This window comes from Lytechinus variegatus, chromosome 6 (genome assembly GCF_018143015.1).
Source record: "Lytechinus variegatus isolate NC3 chromosome 6, Lvar_3.0, whole genome shotgun sequence".
Classification (NCBI taxonomy): Eukaryota; Metazoa; Echinodermata; class Echinoidea; order Temnopleuroida; family Toxopneustidae; genus Lytechinus; species Lytechinus variegatus.
In genome coordinates, this window is record NC_054745.1 from 39727358 (window position 1) to 39747520 (window position 20163).

At 38.2% G+C, this 20163-nt stretch overlaps 1 protein-coding gene across 1 annotated transcript; it reads left to right on the forward strand.

Annotated features, from left to right (window-relative positions):
* Positions 1-6861: 6861 nt before the first annotated feature.
* LOC121416644 (allatostatin-A receptor-like) lies at positions 6862-8194 on the forward strand. Its single transcript, XM_041610121.1, has one exon. The coding sequence runs from the start codon at positions 6863-6865 to the stop codon at positions 8177-8179; it is 1317 nt and encodes a 438-aa protein (XP_041466055.1). The 5' UTR covers position 6862; the 3' UTR covers positions 8180-8194.
* The last annotated feature ends 11969 nt before the right edge of the window (positions 8195-20163 follow it).

Genomic DNA, 20163 nt, shown 5'->3' on the forward strand with positions numbered 1-20163 from the left:
TCGAATGGGCTCTCCTGGCATTTGAGGTCTCTATCGGTGACGTCACTCAGGATCGTCATGCCTGAACCATCGGCCGGGCAGGGGTCGCAATGGTAGTATGATTTATGCATAATGCACTCGATATATACAATAATCTTGTCCTCCAGTTCAAATGAATCTGAAACTCATATAATTTTCATCAGAGCATTCAACAGGAGTACTGTAGTACACATTTCTTTGTTATAAGTCAATTAAAGTCCCTCCAGTGAGTTTGATCACCCCTATTGTGAAAATGTATCACCCCTAAGTTGTAACACAGTCAGCTGTTTGCACTCAGGGTCACTCCTGTGTGTGCGTTCAAGAGTTGTACACGATTTTCTGTCTCATTTAGGCAGAAATCTTTCATAATGCGTAATTCCGAAGGTTCGTTAGTCAGAAAACAAAAATGAACAACAAACCTCATTTTGTTTTCGGAAAAACGAACCTTCGGAACAACAAACCTCATTTCGTTTTCGGATAAACGAACCTTCGGAACAATGAACCTTATTTCGTTTTCGGATTAACGATCCTTCGGAACAACGAACCTTATTTCGCTTTCGGATTAACGAACCTTCGGAATTACGAATGTATACGAACGTGATATCGTGTAACTTCAAGAAAATTTTAGAAGAAACAACACATTGGCCCGTATTCTCACATGTCTGAATTCGGGTTTAACTTAAACTCAGGTTTAAAGTTGCGGTTTAAGTATGGACAGCCAATTGCTACATAATCACTAACTGTAGAGATATCAAACTCCAGATCACTCGGCTTTCAAATCATTCATAATTGTGTAGGAAGTATATGAGATGATTGTCTTCACCAGTAGTGAATCAGGAATGAGCGCAGTAAACATAAGAAACATACAACTTAATAAAAAAAAATTGATGCTTTTGGCTTCTCAAACTTAAACCACAACTTTAGACCTGAGTTTAAGTTAAAACCGACTTCAGAATACGGGCCATTATGTTTAAAAGGGGAACGAGTGTTTCAATAATTGGGTTACGAGTAATATTGTAAAAAGAAACTGTGAGACTTTTTTGTTTACTTTTAGCGTGTTTAGTCCAGAGAATATGTTGATTAAATGAATACTATTTTAAATTTCTCCTACACTCTTAAAACAAATCAGTCACATTGACTAGACCAGTAGTCAGCTGGGAGCAACTGATATGGCAATCACTGATATTCACATTTCTGACATATATTCTAGAAGTAACTCTGTTTCAGTAAAATATGACTAGAAAATAGTCAAATATGACTAGAATAACAGTTGCTCCCAGCTGACCATATTAACCAGTCATTTTTGACTGATTTGTTTTTAGAGTGTAGGTCATGCAGGTTTGGTTTTTAATGAGGAAACTATATCCTTTTTGGGGGAATCGAACTGCACATAAAGTGGGCAATTAAAGGGGAAGTTCACCCTGACAAAAAGTTTATTGTAAAAATAGCAGAAAAAATAATAAAAAATATTGCCGAAGGTTTGAGAAAAATTCATCAAATAATTGAAAAGTTATTAGAATTTCAATTATTTGATTTGTGACGTCATATGCGAGCAGCATTCCTACATAACGAATGGTAAAAAATCAATGAAATTTCATTTTCTCAGAAAATTAAAAATGGTTTTTCACTGTACCTTATGTATATCAATAGACAAATCATTTCACACCCGATCATGAATAGAAAACAAAATTAAGTCATCAGGAACCATGCAAAATTTGAAATTCATGCATTTTATATTACATAACACATGGGGCAGCTGCTCGTTTATGACGTCACAAATCCAAAACTTTGAACTCTAATAACTTTCTTACTCTTTGACGGATTTTCCTCAAACCTTCACCAATATTTTTAAATATTTTTTCTGCTATTTTTACATCAAAGTTTTCTTCAGGGTGAACTTCCCCTTTAACATGTCAATTACAGTTAAGCGCGTCCTTATATGGTGTGTCACTCATGCTTCTGCGAATTTGACAGTTAAATGAGAGTCATATCAGCATAACCGAGGCTTAACTCTTGTAATATCTTAGAACAACAACAACATAAAAAAAATTCCACATCTTTTTCCGTATTATTTTTTCAGAGTTATCCAATAAATTAAATTAAATATCGGAGATTCCATTTTGTTTGACCTCACTGGATTTCTATAACTAGGTGGTGTATATCATGACTCCGATATTTTAATAAAAACCAATGATTTTTTTGGGCAGATTACTGTTAATGTTTTCTGTTTTGGTTGTGAAACAAATGGCAATCGGAAAAATGAATTTTTTTATTTTGTGATCTGAAGAAAAAAACGAATATGTGATATTGAGGAAGTCAAAATTTTCACAGGGGTGAATATGTGTTTGTGTGTGTGTGGGGGGGGGGGCGTGAGAGGCAAGAGCCAGAGGCGTTGGCACCTGTTATTGCCACGCAAATGCGTAGACCTCCCGGGGGGGGGGGGCACTTCCATTCACGAGTGGATACCATGCGCGACCATGGGGTCTCGAAAAGCACCCTAAACACGTAATTTTCCTAGCGAAATAGATACCTCTTTTCATTATTTTTGTGTTTTTTACACCCTTATTACGTTACGTACGTAACGTGCCCTATCGTGAAAAAGACATCCTTTTTACGTGCTTTTTGGTCGCGCATGGTATCCACTCGTCAATATAAGTGGCCCCCCGGGGTAGACCTATACTTAATAGACCACATGGGTATTGGACCAATATTAGTTAGACCAAATGAGTATAGGATCAACCGTCAATTGAAATAATTAAGCAATTGAAGTGGCAATGGACGAAGTGGGTATAAGACCATTAGAATCTTAGCAGTCCTAGAACCTTTAGAATCTTAGACAAAATGAATTGTAGATAGATGTGGTTTTATAGAACATAGAGACAAAACCAAATGCCCCCCCCCCCCCCCTCCCCTCTTGTGTAGTTACAGGGTATTTTGTATTTTTTTTAAAATGCAATCACCAAATAAGCGAATAATCCCAGAAGTTACCAAATATGTGTCGTAAACTTATATGTAACGGCTCATTTTGGCAACTGCATTTTTTTTGTAAATTACCAAAATCTGCCGTAACATAGATACGGAAAAATTCGATAAATTGCACATGATGGTAATTTACCAGAGTGTGCATTTGCCAAAATCTGCCGTATCATGGTCGATGCAAGAGTTACTCGTTTGGATAAGTAGTTTCTAATTAGCCTTTGAAGCCGAAATAACTACTTTTGAAAGTTTGGATAAATGTATTGCTCCGTTACGTACTGGGTATACAGTATATGTGGCGTTTTTTCTGGAATAACGGGAACACATCATGGCTATTGTGAACCAGTATAGTTTTAAGAATCTTCACAATAAAAGAAAATGAAATAATAATGATGATGATGATGATAGTAATAATAATGATAATAATAGTAATACTACTACTACTAATAATACTGCTACTATTACTACTACTTCTACTACAACAACAACAACTACTACTAATTTTACTACTACTACTACTACTACTACTACTACCACTACTACTACTGCTACTACTACTACTACTAATAATGATGATGATAATAATAATATTAATAACAATAATAAAATGATAATAATTCCTTACTAGTATGTTTTATTATAGTATATTATAGTATACTATATTCTGCCTTTTTTGTTTTTGATATATATTCTATGTTTTGATTTTTTTGTTATCCTGCCAATTCCCTGTAAATATTGGGATTCTTGATGATTTATGATAAAAACATAAATAGAAATAATGATGATAATGATAATACTATAAATAGTAATAATAATAACAATAATAATAAGGCATATACTGCTTCTACTAGTATTACTACTATAGTACTACTACTTTTCGTTCATTCAATTAAAATATACGTTTCTCTTCTTCCATTTTCACAAAACACCATTAAAAAAATATAGATTAACCACAATAATTATTTGTCATGAAAGAATATAATTTGTAACATGATTATATGTATCTTTATTATCAGAGGAAGGCAAACAATCAGTTAAACACGATTATTGAACGGGGAGCAGCCCAAAGCCCCCGGTCAAGCGGCTCCTCTAAACACGGTACAGTTATTTTCTTGGTTAATGTTAACGGAAACTGGATTTCCCGAGGGCAACCACTATTATAATAATTATCGCAAAAGACTGCCGCGCAAATCATTATTTTCGGAAGTATCGCACTAAATTACTCATGAGGTTTCATTCAGGGGGCGATCGAGACATCTCGGGGGGGGGCGTTTTAAAAGGGCTGAACCATATAACGTATGACTATGAAGCAGCTATCCCCATTAAAAACATCTCATTTCTTTTGTCAACAGGTCCCCTCTTTCTTTTAACTGTTTATCATTTCTATTGAAGAAACTCCCGTAGGATCTTATCAGCTGTGTTGCTCCCCGCCTACCCGCTACCTCACAAAATGCGCCAAGACACAGGAAACATGATAGGTCAATTTATTTAAATTCATTATTTTTTGATGAGCCATAGTCATGATAGTGGCTCATCGTGATCAGGTTGTAAGTCAATTCAATTCAATTCAAAATTTATTGATTATAATCACAAACATGTTGGATTGTTCTCAAAATTATACAATGAAACACAAACAGAAACAAAATAATTTAAATGATATACATAATATTATAATAATACATACATAAAAATACATAATAGGCATATACCTAATATGATACATAATAGGATATAGCACACTTTTTACATAATAATATACATAATAAACATAAACATAATACAGTATGTGGAGTCCTAGGTCACATGACCTACTGAAATAATTCATATTTACATAATAATGAATTAATACAAATTATAATAAGTACATTGTGATATTTAAAGAGGAAGGGGAGCTTGAGGAGAATGGTAACAATAATAACAATAATAATGACAACAACAATATTGAAACATAAGCAGATCAATAATAACAAAAATTTTCTACTTTTATCTATTAGCCATATTCAGGTGAAAAAATAAATAAATAAAAGGGTATAGGTAAGGGTAAATAATTACAATGTAAAGCACTTAAAAACCTTGAGTATTAGGCGCTATAAAAAGTTATATTATTATTATTAGTTATTATTATTGTTATTGTTATTATTATTATTGTTATTATTATTATCACTATTATTATTATTATCACTATTATCATTGTCATTATTTTTATTATGAATACATTACTTATTATGTTGCAAGAGCTCCAGACGTTTATCAAACATTGCACTTATTCCCTTAACTATTATTGCGTTTAAGTCTATTTCGGAATTCGACATCATTAGTTTAAATTTATCATTATTGTTTAAGCTTTGGAAATCCGGTAATATTTCATTCAATTTAGAGTGTAGTTCTAACCTGGGCTTTTTTAAACATGAGCAGGACTCTCGTCTTTCAATCTGATGGGCGTGGGTTTGATTCCCAGCCATGGCGTGTTTTCCTTCAGCATGAAATTTACCCAGATTTTGCTGCACTCATCCCTTGTGAGGTAAATGGGCACCGGCAGGAAGTAATCCCTCCATAAGCTGTGAGCATATGAATTGGTAGACTATAGCTTAGCTATATAGAGTAGAGGAGTAGAGCGCCATGAGCACTTAACAAGGGGGATTACGTGCGCTATTTTAATCACATATTATTGTTCATTTAATATTATTGCTTGAAATGGGGGGGGGGAGGAGGGTCGCCCCGCCTACATTACATGTGGCACCCCTGCACTTTACAAGGATAACCGACGTTTTCCCCCTAATTAGATAATTTCAACGTGTCCAAGGGCATTCGTTCATACGTCTGTCGGTGATTGAGTAACTGGAGCGCACAGATGTATTACTGGATTATAATCTGTAAAACAGGTATAAACATTCCAGTTGGCCTTCGTTTCCAAGTACATCAATATTTACGACATTTGGCTAAATTAACAAAATAAATAAATATACTGGTGCGCGATCTTGTTACAAATTCCTGAACACTACCAACCCGTCTGTCCACAATGAAACCTTTAGTTAGAAAAAAATACACGTATACATAAATATATAGGATTCATCATGCTCATACTGTTTTATTTTAAGTTGTGCATGGACTGCATAATGCCAAAATGTATCCATTACTCTAATGCCTTGTAGTGCCATACATTTGGGGAGTTTGTCAAGCTTCTGCTACCCAACGTGGCACAATGTCTTGGAGGTATTTGAATCTTTGGGCTGCAGTCACATCGGCAAAACACACCTTGGACCGACCCAAAGCTAGTACGATACTTTCCGATGACATGCCATCCGTCGGCTTGGAGACGGTTTTGCTGGTGTAACTGTAACATTTTTTTGTGAGTGCCAGTTCCTACTGAGATTATAGTCGAGCTTAATCGTGCTAGATTGATCGTTTAAACGAGAGGATTGTTATACAGCGATGATCGGGCAAGGTTCCAGATTTGCTGTGCCCGTAAGGCGCAGATGGTGATTGGAATATACTGCCATAAGCTCTGCTTTTACCTTTGGCTCCCCATATCCACACCTCACATTTTCTTTCTCTGTCATTATATTACAACCATTTACAAGAATGCATTATAGTACATTTTTCTATATTGTTATATTAAGTACACTTTTCATATTTTACGATATTTACTTATGCTTACCTTTAATAATTTGTATTGTATAATATTATTGTTTGTCTTGTTTAATATTGTTGTTTGTACTGAGTTGTCGACATTGTTGAAAGTGTGGTATGTTTGATATGTATAAAACCTTGAATAACCCTAAAAGTATCAAACGTATTAATACCTTCCAGACGTTTACAGTCTAACATTCCACTCTTATTTTCTTTCTATACTCAGATTGTCCTGGATATGAATAATATGGCGCCGCACTCTGCAATGGTAATGTATGCACTACTCATCTTCTCGATGATGTTCCTTGGAGGAACAATGGGTGAGAATGTGACTTCGACTCCTGATGCAACTACCACAGATGTATCCTTTAGTAGCATCGGTGCATTAGAAGATACCCAGACCACACTGTATCCTCCACAAGATGATGTCTTTGAAACTGTCACCTTCAATACCTTAGGTTACGGTATTGGTTCCACGGAGGAAATAGAGGTCACGACTATGGGTACTGACCTTTTTTTCTGGGCACCAGTGCTTTGGACATGGAACATGGTCCTACAATTAGTCCTAGGAATCTTAGGAATCATCGGAAACCTTCTGGTGATAATCGTCTTGTTTAAACGAAGGTCTGCCAGTAGATCTACGGACACTCTAATAGGAGCTCTGGCCTTTGCTGATTTACTGACTTCCGTGCTGATCATCCCCATCCCAGAAGCTAAAATCGTACCCTCCACCTGGGTTGGCGAGCTATACTGCCGAATCCTCTTTACATCCTTCTTCATGTGGCTATCTGTCAGTGTGTCCATTTTTACCCTGACAACCATATCCATGGAGCGCTTCTTTGCCGTCGTGTTTCCCATCAAGTTCAACCGCATTCTGCGGAAGCATCACGTTGTCCTTGCCATATTGTTGATCTGGCTAGCAGCCATTGTCGCAGATAGTTTCATCCCACTCTCTATATCCGTAGACCCAACCACCCAATCCTGCATCTACTCTTACTCGTCCGAGCTAGCGGCAGAGGTTGCCGGAGTTACGTCCTTTCTTCTCCATTTCCTGTTCCCTTCGCTCATCATGCTGGGCACACAGGCAATCACCGCTCACGCCCTCTATCGACAAGCTCTATTCTTCGGGAAAGGTGGCGTCGAAAGTGGGGCTCGCTCAACCTCCTCTTACCGCCTCCTCAAAGCCAAGAACCGTGTGATAAAGCTTCTCCTGATAGTGATAATCATCTTCATAGTCTGTTGGGGGCCCAACAGCATAGGCTACTTCCTGTTCAACGTCGGGGTGATAGATTACACGTACCTTTACGGCGATCTCAATCGCATCCTGACCTTGTTAGCCTTCTGCAACTCCTGCGCAAACCCTTTCATCTACACCATCCAATACCCACAGTTCCGAGTAGCCATCAAAGAGTTGTTCACTGGCTCGATGACGTCGTTTGGGGCGCTCTTCGAAGGATTTGTGGAATCTCCAAACTTAAACAATTCAGCTGCCTCCTATGAAGATAAGAGCAATACACAGATGACAGCCATCCCTGCACAGTCAGTGGCTGAATAATTCTGGACACCTTCATACCAATATCCATCAGTCACTGAATCAACCAGAAGTCACCAAACTGATTAGGGAGTTTTCGCTCGAACCCGCTGCGCATTACGGATTAAAAAATGCAATATTTTTTTAAATCCCCGTCTTAACGACAATGAACAGCTGGAAGGCTTTTGTCGAAAATTCGTAAATCAAAATAACAGGTTCGTCCTAAACTCTGGACAAACAACATATCTTTGTAATTTCTTGTCAGCTCCGGAACTAAGGACGAAATTGCTATTCCGGATCATCAATATTTTCGACAAAGACCCCAGTTGTTTGACGGGTATTTTCAATGCATTAATTGTGTTCTTGCGAAAACTCCCTAATATCCAACAGTCAACCAATAAACCAAAAGTCACTAAAATGAATCTTTTTCATTTTTAAGACCCAGCGGACTTTGGAATTCATATCAGGTCTCCTGTAAATGCTCTAGGCACATTGCCAACTATGGAGCTAAAAAGACCAGGGGTCCGTTGCAGAAAGAGTTGCCTTTAAACGCAAGTAAAAAAAAATCAATCGCAAGTCCCAAATGCACGCGGTTGATTTTTTAGTGTTGCGATTGATTTCAACTCTTTCTGCAACGGGCCCCTGGTCTCACTGGCCAACGGACAAAAAACGTATTAATAACAAATACAGTGGACAGGCTAATTTTCGGGGTGGCTCCATCCGTTTTTTATCCGCTACAGACAATGGACAAAATGGGCAAACAATGAAATGGATGGCTGCTTGAAGGATATAGAGCGTATGAAAGACGTGCAGTGTACAAATAGTACACAACGGATAAATAGGCACCTTTCGCAAACCTCTACAACGCGAGATTAGAGTCGGTAACTCAAAAGTTAACGATTAATCATAGACTCGAATTTCTAGTTTGATTGTACATTACAGTCAATACAATCAAACGTAGAAAACTGTTCTACAATCATTGCCAAGCTTTGTGTTACAGGCCCTATAGATCTTGCTTTTCGTGTGCAAAGCTCTTTCATACGATACCAACATGCCATGCCATTTGCCTGCCTGAGCTCGCGGCGGGACTGTACCTGTATCATGGTTATGACACCAGCTGGCTGGAGACATGCGAAATGTAGATTATGACATGGATAAGAAAGTGGTTTTTCAAACAAATCGAGTACATATTGCGTAAGGAAAAAACTTACCGAATTAAGGCTTAGATATAGATCATTACAGTCCATCGAATCATATTGCATTTAATGTGCATTATTTGTAGATCACTGGCAATTGATTCCATGGGTCAGATCACCTCTCAAGCCGAATCATTTCGCATGCGTTGACATGTACACAGCATGCAACAGGCCATAAACCGTCTAAATTTGCGGGAGTTATTTTCTTTTGCCTGCTTCTTCTACACAAACAATATGCCTCTAGCACACAATGTAATGGGCAGTAGGTTTTACTTTTCCGCAGAAATGGGGGTTTTGCCGGGGGGTACACTTCCATTGATGAGTGGATACCAGGCGCGACCATGGGGTTTCGAAAAGCGCCCTAAACAAGGGAAGTAAGGTCTTGTCCAGATTATGAAAATGCATCTCTCAACAAGTATTTGGGTTGTGACACCCTACAAGTAGTGGAGATATATCCTTTTTTCAGTATTTTAATCATCGTTTTTAACACCCTCATAACGCTACATAGGCCTATACGTAACGTACTTACCCACTCTTTCCCTTTTTACGTGTTGTCGCGCCTGGTATCCATCATTCAATGGAAGTGGGTCCGCCGGGCGGCCTCTCTCGCTCTGGGAGGAACCGAATTTGGATTCGGAAAGTCGTCCTAAATCGGATATATCGCTGTTACCATAGTAGCAACCAGAATTTTGCACAAGAAACGCAAATTGAATGTTTCCGTTCCAGATGCGAAACGAAAAATATTTCAATGTCACACAAATTGCATTACAGGATGGAGTTTTACGACCATGACGACGGGCCCAAAAGTCTCTTCCAACATGAACTAACGTCCTAAATAAGCGTGCGCGTCCTCAAACGAATGGTCGGGAATAACATTTTCTAACGGATGGCAAGATTCAGTCCTGTTTTACATCCTCTGTGCATCCATAAGTGAAGTAAGAACAAGTCTTTAAAAACTGCATTAAGCCCCCATCACGCTTATTCCGGTCAAGCAGAATTGGCCGGATTGAAAGGACTATTGTTTGACCACCAGTTGGTCATTTAAATCTACTTCGATCACCATTCGAAATTACCCCTCGAATGTTTTGAACATGACCAAAACCATCGGGACGGCCAAAAGAAATGACAAAAATATTTCGAATGCACTCAGAACGCAGTCAGAATATTTAGAATGCGCCGAGAATGTCCAAGAATGTAGCACGAATTATCAATCTGACTACATTGCGGTTCATTTTGACTAGTGTATGATGATTCACCTGGTCAATTTACTGAATTTCAACTCCAGTTTGGTGAATAAATAAGTTCATCTTAAAAAAATTTCTAGATTTTTTGCACATTTGTCTCGTTCCAGTTTCTGCTCGATTCCTGCTGATTCCGAATAAGTGTGATGGGGGCTTTAGTTCTAAAATGCGAAACGATCTGTTTATAATATCATTATCTCTATTGTTATCATCTATATAGTTTTTTCTTGTTTCCACATCGTCATTTGTTAGTCAGTTCCTAATACCTTGGTCACATTTGCTCTACGGCGGCCATACGGTGAGTCAAACAGTCGTTTTATTTTATTTTTATAATCAAGCCACATGTATTTAGCTGGCACAACCCCCCCCCCCCCCCGGCTGTTTTCGACCCGCCGTACGGCCGCCGTACAACAAATGTGACCGAGGTATAAGACCGTTGTATATATATCAGGTTTGTCATGTGCTCTAACTTGTCGAACGTCAAGGTGGTTTCTTCAGATTAAGGATGTTTGATTTCCAGGCCTTATAACAATATCTAATTTGAATGCATTATCATGTTGTTATAGCAATGTACTTAGCCAACTATGAAATGCCAGTCGCTAGTGGACGCATTGATGCTGTTGTTTATTATTATTATCATTATTTATTTCATTTATGTATTTTTTGAGGGGGATCTAGTGAAAAAAACAATTCAAAAGAATAAATGAATAATCAATAGGCCACTATCAAAATTGGTGCGTATCCCATTACATTTTATACCATCATGCCACTTAAAGGTCAAGTCCACCTCAGAAAAATGTTGATTTGAATCAACAGAGAAAAATCAGACAAGCACAATGCTGAAGATTCATCAAAATCGGATGTAAAATAAGAAAGTTATGACATTTCAAAGTTTCGCTTATTTTTAACAAAATAGTTATATGAACGAGCCAGTTACATCCAAATGAGAGAGTTGATGATGTCACTCACTCACTATTTCTTTCGTTTTTTATCGTTTGAATTATACAATATTTCAATTTTTACGAATTTGACGATTAGGACCTCCTTGCCTGAAGCACAAAATGTTAAAATAATGGAATTCCACGTGTTCAGGGAGGAATGAAACTTCATTTCACATGACAATGACGAGAAAATCAAAATATTTCATATTTCAAACAATAAAAAACAAAAGAAATAGTGAGTGAATGACATCATCGACTCTCTCATTTGGATGTATAGCTGGCTCGTTCATATAACTGTTTTTGTGAATTGAAGCAAAATTTTGAAATGTCATAACTTTCTTATTTTACATCCGATTTTGATGAAATTTTCAGTGTTATGCTTGTTGAATTTTTCTCTTTTTATTCAAATCAAGTTTTTGTTAGGGTGGACTTGTCCTTTAAGTACCAGTGACCCTTTTTGACCATGCGCAGAATTTTCTGATCATTCTCAGAATTGAACTACGAACAGGCTTATTGAAAATGCCCGTGGCTTTAATACCATGGTCACATTTGTTCTACGGCGGCCGTACGGCGAGTCGAAAACAGCCGTTTTATTCATTATTATTCAAACCACCTATGTTTCGATGGTTTTTGACTCGCCGTACGGCCGCCGTAGAACAAATGTGACCATGGTATAAGTGACACAGAACAGCTGGGTTCCGTATCATAAAGACTTGTTAGAGCAACAAATGCACTATTTCTATGACAAGTTTAAAATCAGCCAATCAAATTGAAGGACTTCACTAGCTTTTAACTGTTATTGCCAATTTGTTATCGTAATAAGTCTTATGAAACGGGTCACTGGTCTTTGTTCAAAATTTATGTACCGGAACAGCAGATTCGTCTACTAGTTTCGGAGTTGATGAAAAATACGTTGTTTGTCTAGATTCCTAGAGGAAACTGTTGGGGTTTTTTTAACCTCAAGTTTTCGACATAGACTTCTTGGTTGTGGCAGTGTTCGACCCTGGTTGAGGATTCAACCGCCCCCCCCCCCGGGGGGGGGGGACAATTACATTGACGAACGGATACCATGCGCGACCAAATAACACGTAAAAAGAATGTATTTTTTCAAGATTGGCCACGTTACGTACGTAGGTAACGTAGAAAGCGCGTCAAAAAATGAAATAATGAAAAAAGGTATCTATTTTCGTTAGGAAAGCTACGTATTTAGGGCCGAATTCGCGAGGGTATAAAGCAATATAACGTGTTTAGAGTACCGACGCGAGGTGTGGAAGGTGGGGCTGTACTAAAGCCAATGATATAGGTAAAGGTAAAACCGACGACCGATATCCGTGACGTGACATAACAATATTAAAATATCGCTGTACTTGTTTAGGGGTTCAATACAGTGAATACTTGCCCATAGTATCGTTTTGTTTCAAACACTTGTTAAGGATAGGGTTTCACACGCCAATACTTGTTAAGGGGTGCATTTTCAGAAAATGGAAAATACGTGTTTAGGGTGCTTTTCGAGACCCCATCAATGGAAGTGACACCCCCGGGCCCCGGGATTCAATACTTGAGCCGAGTCGTGTGTAAACACGGTATTTGCCTTTGGCTCAAGCAACTTCGCTATGGCTGGCCCACATGGATAATCATTTAAGCTAATAGCAGCATTTTAGGTGTATAATGTGATTTTATTGTGTCCTTGTAATATGATGAAAACTGTCACGTATATTTGTTCAATAAATATTTCAAAATTATTTGAATTATAATTTTGAGACGGTTGATTTGTTGATATTTATGCAATTCGACACCAACCCCTGACAAGGAAAAAGAGGCGATGTGACTTAGAGGTTCCATGACATTTGTTTCGGCGACGATTGCTCCGGCGACAATTGCTCCGATGGTTAATCTAAAACATAAAATCTAACCTCCAACACGGCATAAACCGTAAGTGTTATCTTTTCATTATGCGATAAAAGACAAGTCTCTTTTATTGCACTATACAGTCTGGTTTTCTATCCCCTTTCCTTTCGAGGCCTCCATCACTTTCAAGCTCCAAGCTTAAGATGGAGGTCTCCCACATTTCTATGAATACATATGTTCAGTAATTAAAGAAAAAATGTATGTATAGATATAATTTTCACAGTACAGTTGATATTTTATAATGACTTATGTACATTATTCATTATGTTTGAAAAAATATTTGCCTATTATGTAATATTGAAAAAATTATTATACTTGTATATACATTGTTTTTGTTTTGAAATGTGGAAATAAAATAAAATAAAATAAAAATAAATCAAATTATTCTGAACCAGAAACACTTATTTCAATCCCATCTCCAACCCTTTGCCCTCCGAGATAATAAGACCAGGGGAGCGTTTCATGAAAGGACTTGTCGGACGTTTTATCCGACAAGTCCTGTTTTATCCGACAGTTACCATAGTAACACTGCCTCTCAGCCAATCAAAATCAAGGAAAGATGTCAGATCTGACAACTTGTCGGACAAAAATGTTGATGAAACGCTCCCCGGAGCAAATGTTGCAGGAGCAAATGTCGTGTCACCGATATGGTTGGTTTGGGTGTTTTTTATGCATGCGAGCATGCTTACGCAGGTACACAGCAAAAACTGTGGTGTTAACCATCGTACATAGAGGACCACACCAGTTATTTTACACCGGTGTTAAATTGGTGGTGTTAGTTTTACACCTATAGGTGTTATTACAACACCTATGGTTGTACACTCTTTGGTGTTATGTTCAATCTCTAGGGTGTTATTTTAACACCTCAGGGTGTGGTCATCTATTAACACCAATTGGTGTCAGTTTTAACACCACAGATTTTACAGTGTAGATATGCGCGATCAGCTCGAAGCCTAAGAAAAAAAAGAACGGTCGAAATAATCATGAAAATAATATCCCTTATCCTGAATTTGAATCAAACTCAAAATGAAAATTTTCCACAAAAATTAGACAATACGAGCATGTGAAAACAATGGTAAAACAAATGACATTCAGGCCTACAGTAAAAGGGGCGAAGATTAAAAGGTATAAAGTAAACTTTCAAAATGAAACAGGCGCAATTCAGACAAAGAAATGAAGGCTTTATCACAAATTACGACTATTCTAAAGGATGTGCTATTTAATACATGATACACATCTTTTCAACAACAACAACAACAAAAAAACTATGGCGGGATGGTCCTATTTTGCTTGCATTCTTCACTCGTAGAACTACATGACAATAATGATATTATAAGAACAATAATGATAAAAACCCTCAAATCATTTTTTACAATCTGCGATTTTGTGTCTAAAAAGTGATTTTTTTCCTTTGATGACTTTTCATACGCCTCGCTCCTCAATAACCATGTATGATAGCAAAATTATTCTTCACAAAGCAAAGTTGAAGGTGAATAATTTATATTTAAAGAATGATTTTCTTCTCACACTCTCCCTTATGTCTCCCTCTCTCATCCTCTCTCTCTCCCTTTCTCTATTGGTGACTTTTATGCTCCATGCATTAATATGGCTTTGGGTTGTTAATGCAAGACTCATTTTTTTCACGAGTCAGAAAGCATGGTCAGCTACGATTTAACATACCGACTGTCTCATCTTTTATTCATGTCGCCCTCTGCGGGTAGCTGTTGGCCAACCATGAACAGAACACATAACAACCATTGTAAATACCGATGCTATTTCTGTAAAATCCCTTTTTCCACTTCGCATGATTAAAGCGAATGGCATAAGAGGCGATGGCGCGTTAGATTTTGAGGCGGGGTGTTTTGGAGCAGGGGGGGGGGGGGAGGGCTGGGGGGGGGGCGGGCTTATTGATATTATTGGTGTTGCCAAGAGCATAATTTAAATCTTGATTTGAAAAAAAGAAAAGAAAAATATGATGACATAGCTAACTATTTTATTTAATTTATTGTATTTTCAAATGCAAAATAACAAAGAAAATACATATTACATAACAAAATATTAAACAATAAAAAATATCAACATGATCGTATTTCCTATGGCAAAAATAATTCTAAAAGATTGCTTCTAGGGGTGGCACTACTTAGGTAGTGCATGCATGTACGCATATAGTAAGTCGACTATAATTTCTTCTTTTCCAAGGGGATCCACAATTTTACAAGCTTTGCTTTTTAGTGGATCCCCTCATTTCCATTTCCATATCCATTTATGCTCTATATTATACTGTTTTTTTACGAAGTAAGAATGCCCTTCTGTAAAATTGTATTTGATTTGTATTGTTTTATATTACTTTGTATAATGTTTTGAATGGAAATGAAATAAAAGAATTGAATAGGTATTATCATAATCCGCTTTTTTATATAGCGCTTAATACATCGGAACGACGTGTCTAAGCGCTTTACAGATATATTATTACCCTGGTCATCGGATTCAATCAGTCATTCCCGCACACAATGTGTGCACATCCTCCACTCCCTGGGGAGTATTCCAGTCAGTCGCCGGTGAGGCGCACACAGTACTGGACAAGCTACAATGACTTTCACATCCTACCGGGTACCCATTTAGCACCTGGGTCGAGAGTGGCAAACTGTGGATTAACGCCTTGTCAAAGGACGTCAGACCGTGGTGGGATTCGAACACACGACCCTCTGTTTACAAGGCGAGAGTCAGAACCACTACACCACGGCTCCTCCACATTATCATACCTACGTTGGCAAAACTAGGCATACGCTGGATATGACGTTCAGATCAGCCAGTAAATACTCATATTTAAAGGGATGCTCCGCGCTGAGAATAATATGATTTAAACAAATAAAGAAAAATCAGACAAACAAAACACTGAAAACTTGATCAAAATCGGAATAGGAATAACGAAATTAGTTCTAGGCATGTCTTCATGAATATTCAATGAGCAACTTGATGATGTCATATCCCCACCTGTTCTTTTGTATTTTATTATAATTATGACATCAGGTTTATTCAAATTTTTTTTCTACCAAAAACTGAAAAAATGGATTGACAGCTGATTTAGTGCATGAGATATACATTGCTGCAACTTAATATTTCATTATAAAAAAGACACATCATTCAAACATTCATGAAAACAATGAAACAATTATGATTCCATGTAATAACATGAGAAACAGGAAAGTGGGGATGTGACATCATCAGCTCACCTGATGAATATTCATGATGACATGCATACAACTTTTTTCACAAAATATTGCTAAACGTTGAAATTCAATAACTTTGTTATTTGTTATCCGATTGGGATGAAATGTGCTCTGTAAATTTTACTCTATTTATTTAGATACAAATATTTTCAGCCCGGAGTACCCCTTTAAAACTTCAACTAATAACATGTCTATAGAGTAGTCCTTTGCCAGGACTGTTCTACTTTTCAGTTATGTTGTTGATCAATAACACAATCTTCGACCTCTACGCCCGAATTGAAAACAGCCGCACGATTTAGCGCGATCACTGGGGAAGGCGCGCAGGGGATGGAGAATAAAGCAATGGAGAGAAATAACAAGTACACCGACATCTAGAATCTAGACTATGTCTAGAGTGACGACTAGACCACAAAGACAGCTAGTGCATAATCAGAACATAGTCTCACTCCTTCAGACTCTGTATTATGGAGAAAAACGAAGGGGTCTGCGCCGGCAGACTACATTCAAGCCTGCTCGCATCATTAAAACACTACAAGTTGCCATGAATAAAATGCTTAATAAATCAATAATCTTAGTGCTAGTTCACTTTGCAGCGTGCTTTCACTTTTTTTACCTTTTCCTTTCATGGTTGTAATAACAGCTTCCCACATAATACAATTAAGAAAATAAAAACGAAACGTGCGTACAGGAGGTTGCTGACTTTGTCAACAAAGAAGTGCAGTTTCAGGTCAATGGCATTGTCAGAATTGATTTCTCGTTGTTTCTTTGTTGTTGTTCCTGTAAATTTTCTTTCAATTTTTTATCAGTTTGTATTCCTATCAGGGACCTGCGAACGATTTTTTTTTCAGTGGGGGTGCTGAAATCTCTCCTGAAAGGTGTGGGTGTGGGGGGGGCACAATTGAGTTTTCCATTGTTCTTTTATACACACACACGCATATATATATATATATATATATATGTGTGTGTGAGGCTATACATGTACATATATATATATATATATAAGCTTGATAAAGACGGTATGTATTCGTCGAAAATTTGTGGACTTCAATAAATTTTGTTTCAACCTTGTTTCCCTCTCTCTCTCTCTATATATATATATATACATATTGTGACGGAATCGCTGGCGGAGAAAAGGATAGGATGGTCCGCCGGCAGCTCGCTCTTGTCAGGATGCCTGCCGGCGGTGGGTGTCTTGTCACGTCGATTTCCGAACTTTTAGTCGCGGATCCGTTTGGCAGAGATATACTGCCGCAGTTGACACTTGCACGCACCTCAATCCTGCCAGTACCACCACCAGGCAACCTCCAAACGGCTACACTCTTTATTGTCAGCTCCAACAGCTTACCCGACCATATGCATTTAGCTTGTGTAATCAAGCTCTCTCGACCATATGCATCTGATTCCTGAAGTTTAGAATCTCTCCACCATAGGTATGGGGTCCTCTGTAGTCAAGCTCCCGCGACCATACCAACGGACTCTGCTCTACATATATTTTCCTCCGCCGTCTGCTCCCAGACTTCCGTCTATCTGCTTCAGACTTGTTACCACGTCTGGGCCCCGTTGCAGAAAGCGTTGCAATCAATCGCAACTCTAAAAATCATGCGCATTTTGAATTTCAACCAATCAACAGCGCGCATTTGAGACTTGCGGTTGATTTTTTTACTTGCGTTTAAACGCAACTCTTTCTGCAACGGACCCCTGTTCAGTACAGCAACCGCGTCTGTTCCGTACTCTGCAACCACGTCTTAATTCAGTACAGCAACCATGCACGTATGATTCCGTACTGCAACCTGGGGAGCGTTTCATGAAAGGACCTGTCGGACGGTTTATCCGACAGTTAGTATAGTAACAATGCTTCTCAACCAATCAGAATCCAGGAAAGTTGTCAGATCTGACAACTTGTCGGAAGAAAATATTGATGAAATACCCCCCCTCCCAGGTCTGTTTAGTACAGCAACCACGTCTGCTCCGTACTGCAACCATGTCTGTTCAGTACCGCGATCACGTCTGATACCGTACTGCAACAACGTCTGTTCAGTATCGCGACCACGTCTGATACCATACTGCAACAACGTCTGTTCAGTATCGCGATCACATCTGATACCGTACTGCAACAACGTCTGTTCAGTATCGCGACCACGTCTGATACCGTACTGCAACAACGTCTGTTCAGTATCGCGACCACGTCTGATACCGTACTGCAACAACGTCTGTTCAGTATCGCGATCACGTCTGATACCGTACTGCAACAACGTCTGTTCAGTATCGCGATCACGTCTGATACCGTACTGCAACAACGTCTGTTCAGTATCGCGACCACGTCTGATACCGTACTGCAACAACGTCTGTTCAGTATCGCGATCACGTCTGATACCGTACTGCAACAACGTCTGTTCAGTATCGCGACCACGTCTGATACCGTACTGCAACAACGTCTGTTCAGTACCGCGACCAAGTCTGAGTCCGTAATGCAACCACTGACATCTGTTCAGTACCGGAAACTACATCTGGTTCCCCGACCATATGTATGGGTCCTTCTGCAGTCAGGCTCTCACGACCATACCAACTGGCTCTGCTCTACTTGTAGTTTCCACCGTTGTCTGCTCCAGACCTCCGACCGTTTGCTTCCACTCCCTTTGACCCGCGCATGCGTGTAATGACAAGAATTGCTCATGCGCACGAGCTATTCTTTCACCAGGGTGCCTGATTTCACTATCAGCAATCAGATAGGACACATCAGTGGTTCGAGGAAGGACGCGTCATAGTAAGTATAGTTTTTTTCACAGGGTTAAGCCTAGACTCTTAATTTCAAGGACCTAAAACGATTCCATATCAGGTGTGATTGGTGACCGTCCGGGTGACACGACATTTGACCCTGCGACAATTGCTCCTGCGGCAATTGCTCCGGGCTCTATTTCGTCTAAGATATAGGGTTAGGGCTGCAATGGGGTTTTATGTTAAGTTTAGGATTAGGGTATAGTATCAAATTAAAGGTCAAGTCCACCTCAGAAAAATGTTGATTTAAATCAATAGAGAAAAATCAGACAAGCACAATGCTGAAAATTTCATCAAAATCGGATGTAAAATAAGAAAGTTATGACATTTAAAAGTTTCGCTTATTTTCAATAAAATAGTTATATTAAGAACGAGCCAGTAACATCCAAATGAGAGAGTCGACGACGTCACTCACTCACTATTTCTTTTGTTTTTTATTGTTTGAATTATACAATATTTCAATTTTTACGAATTTGATGATTAGGACCTCATTGCCTGAAGCACAAAATGTTAAAATAATGGAATTCCACATGATGAGAAAATAAAAATATTTCATATTTTATATAATAAAATACAAAAGAAATATTGAGTGAGTGATGTCATCAACTCTTTCATTAAGATGTAACTGGCTCGTTCATGTAACTATTTTGTTGAAAATAAGCGAAACTTTAAAATGCCATAACTTTCTTATTTTATATTCAATTTTGATGAAATTTT

What these genes read in the sequence shown, in the direction of transcription:
- LOC121416644 (XM_041610121.1), top strand. Translation starts at nt 6,863, where the DNA reads ATGAATAATATGGCGCCGCACTCTGCAATGGTAATGTATGCACTACTC.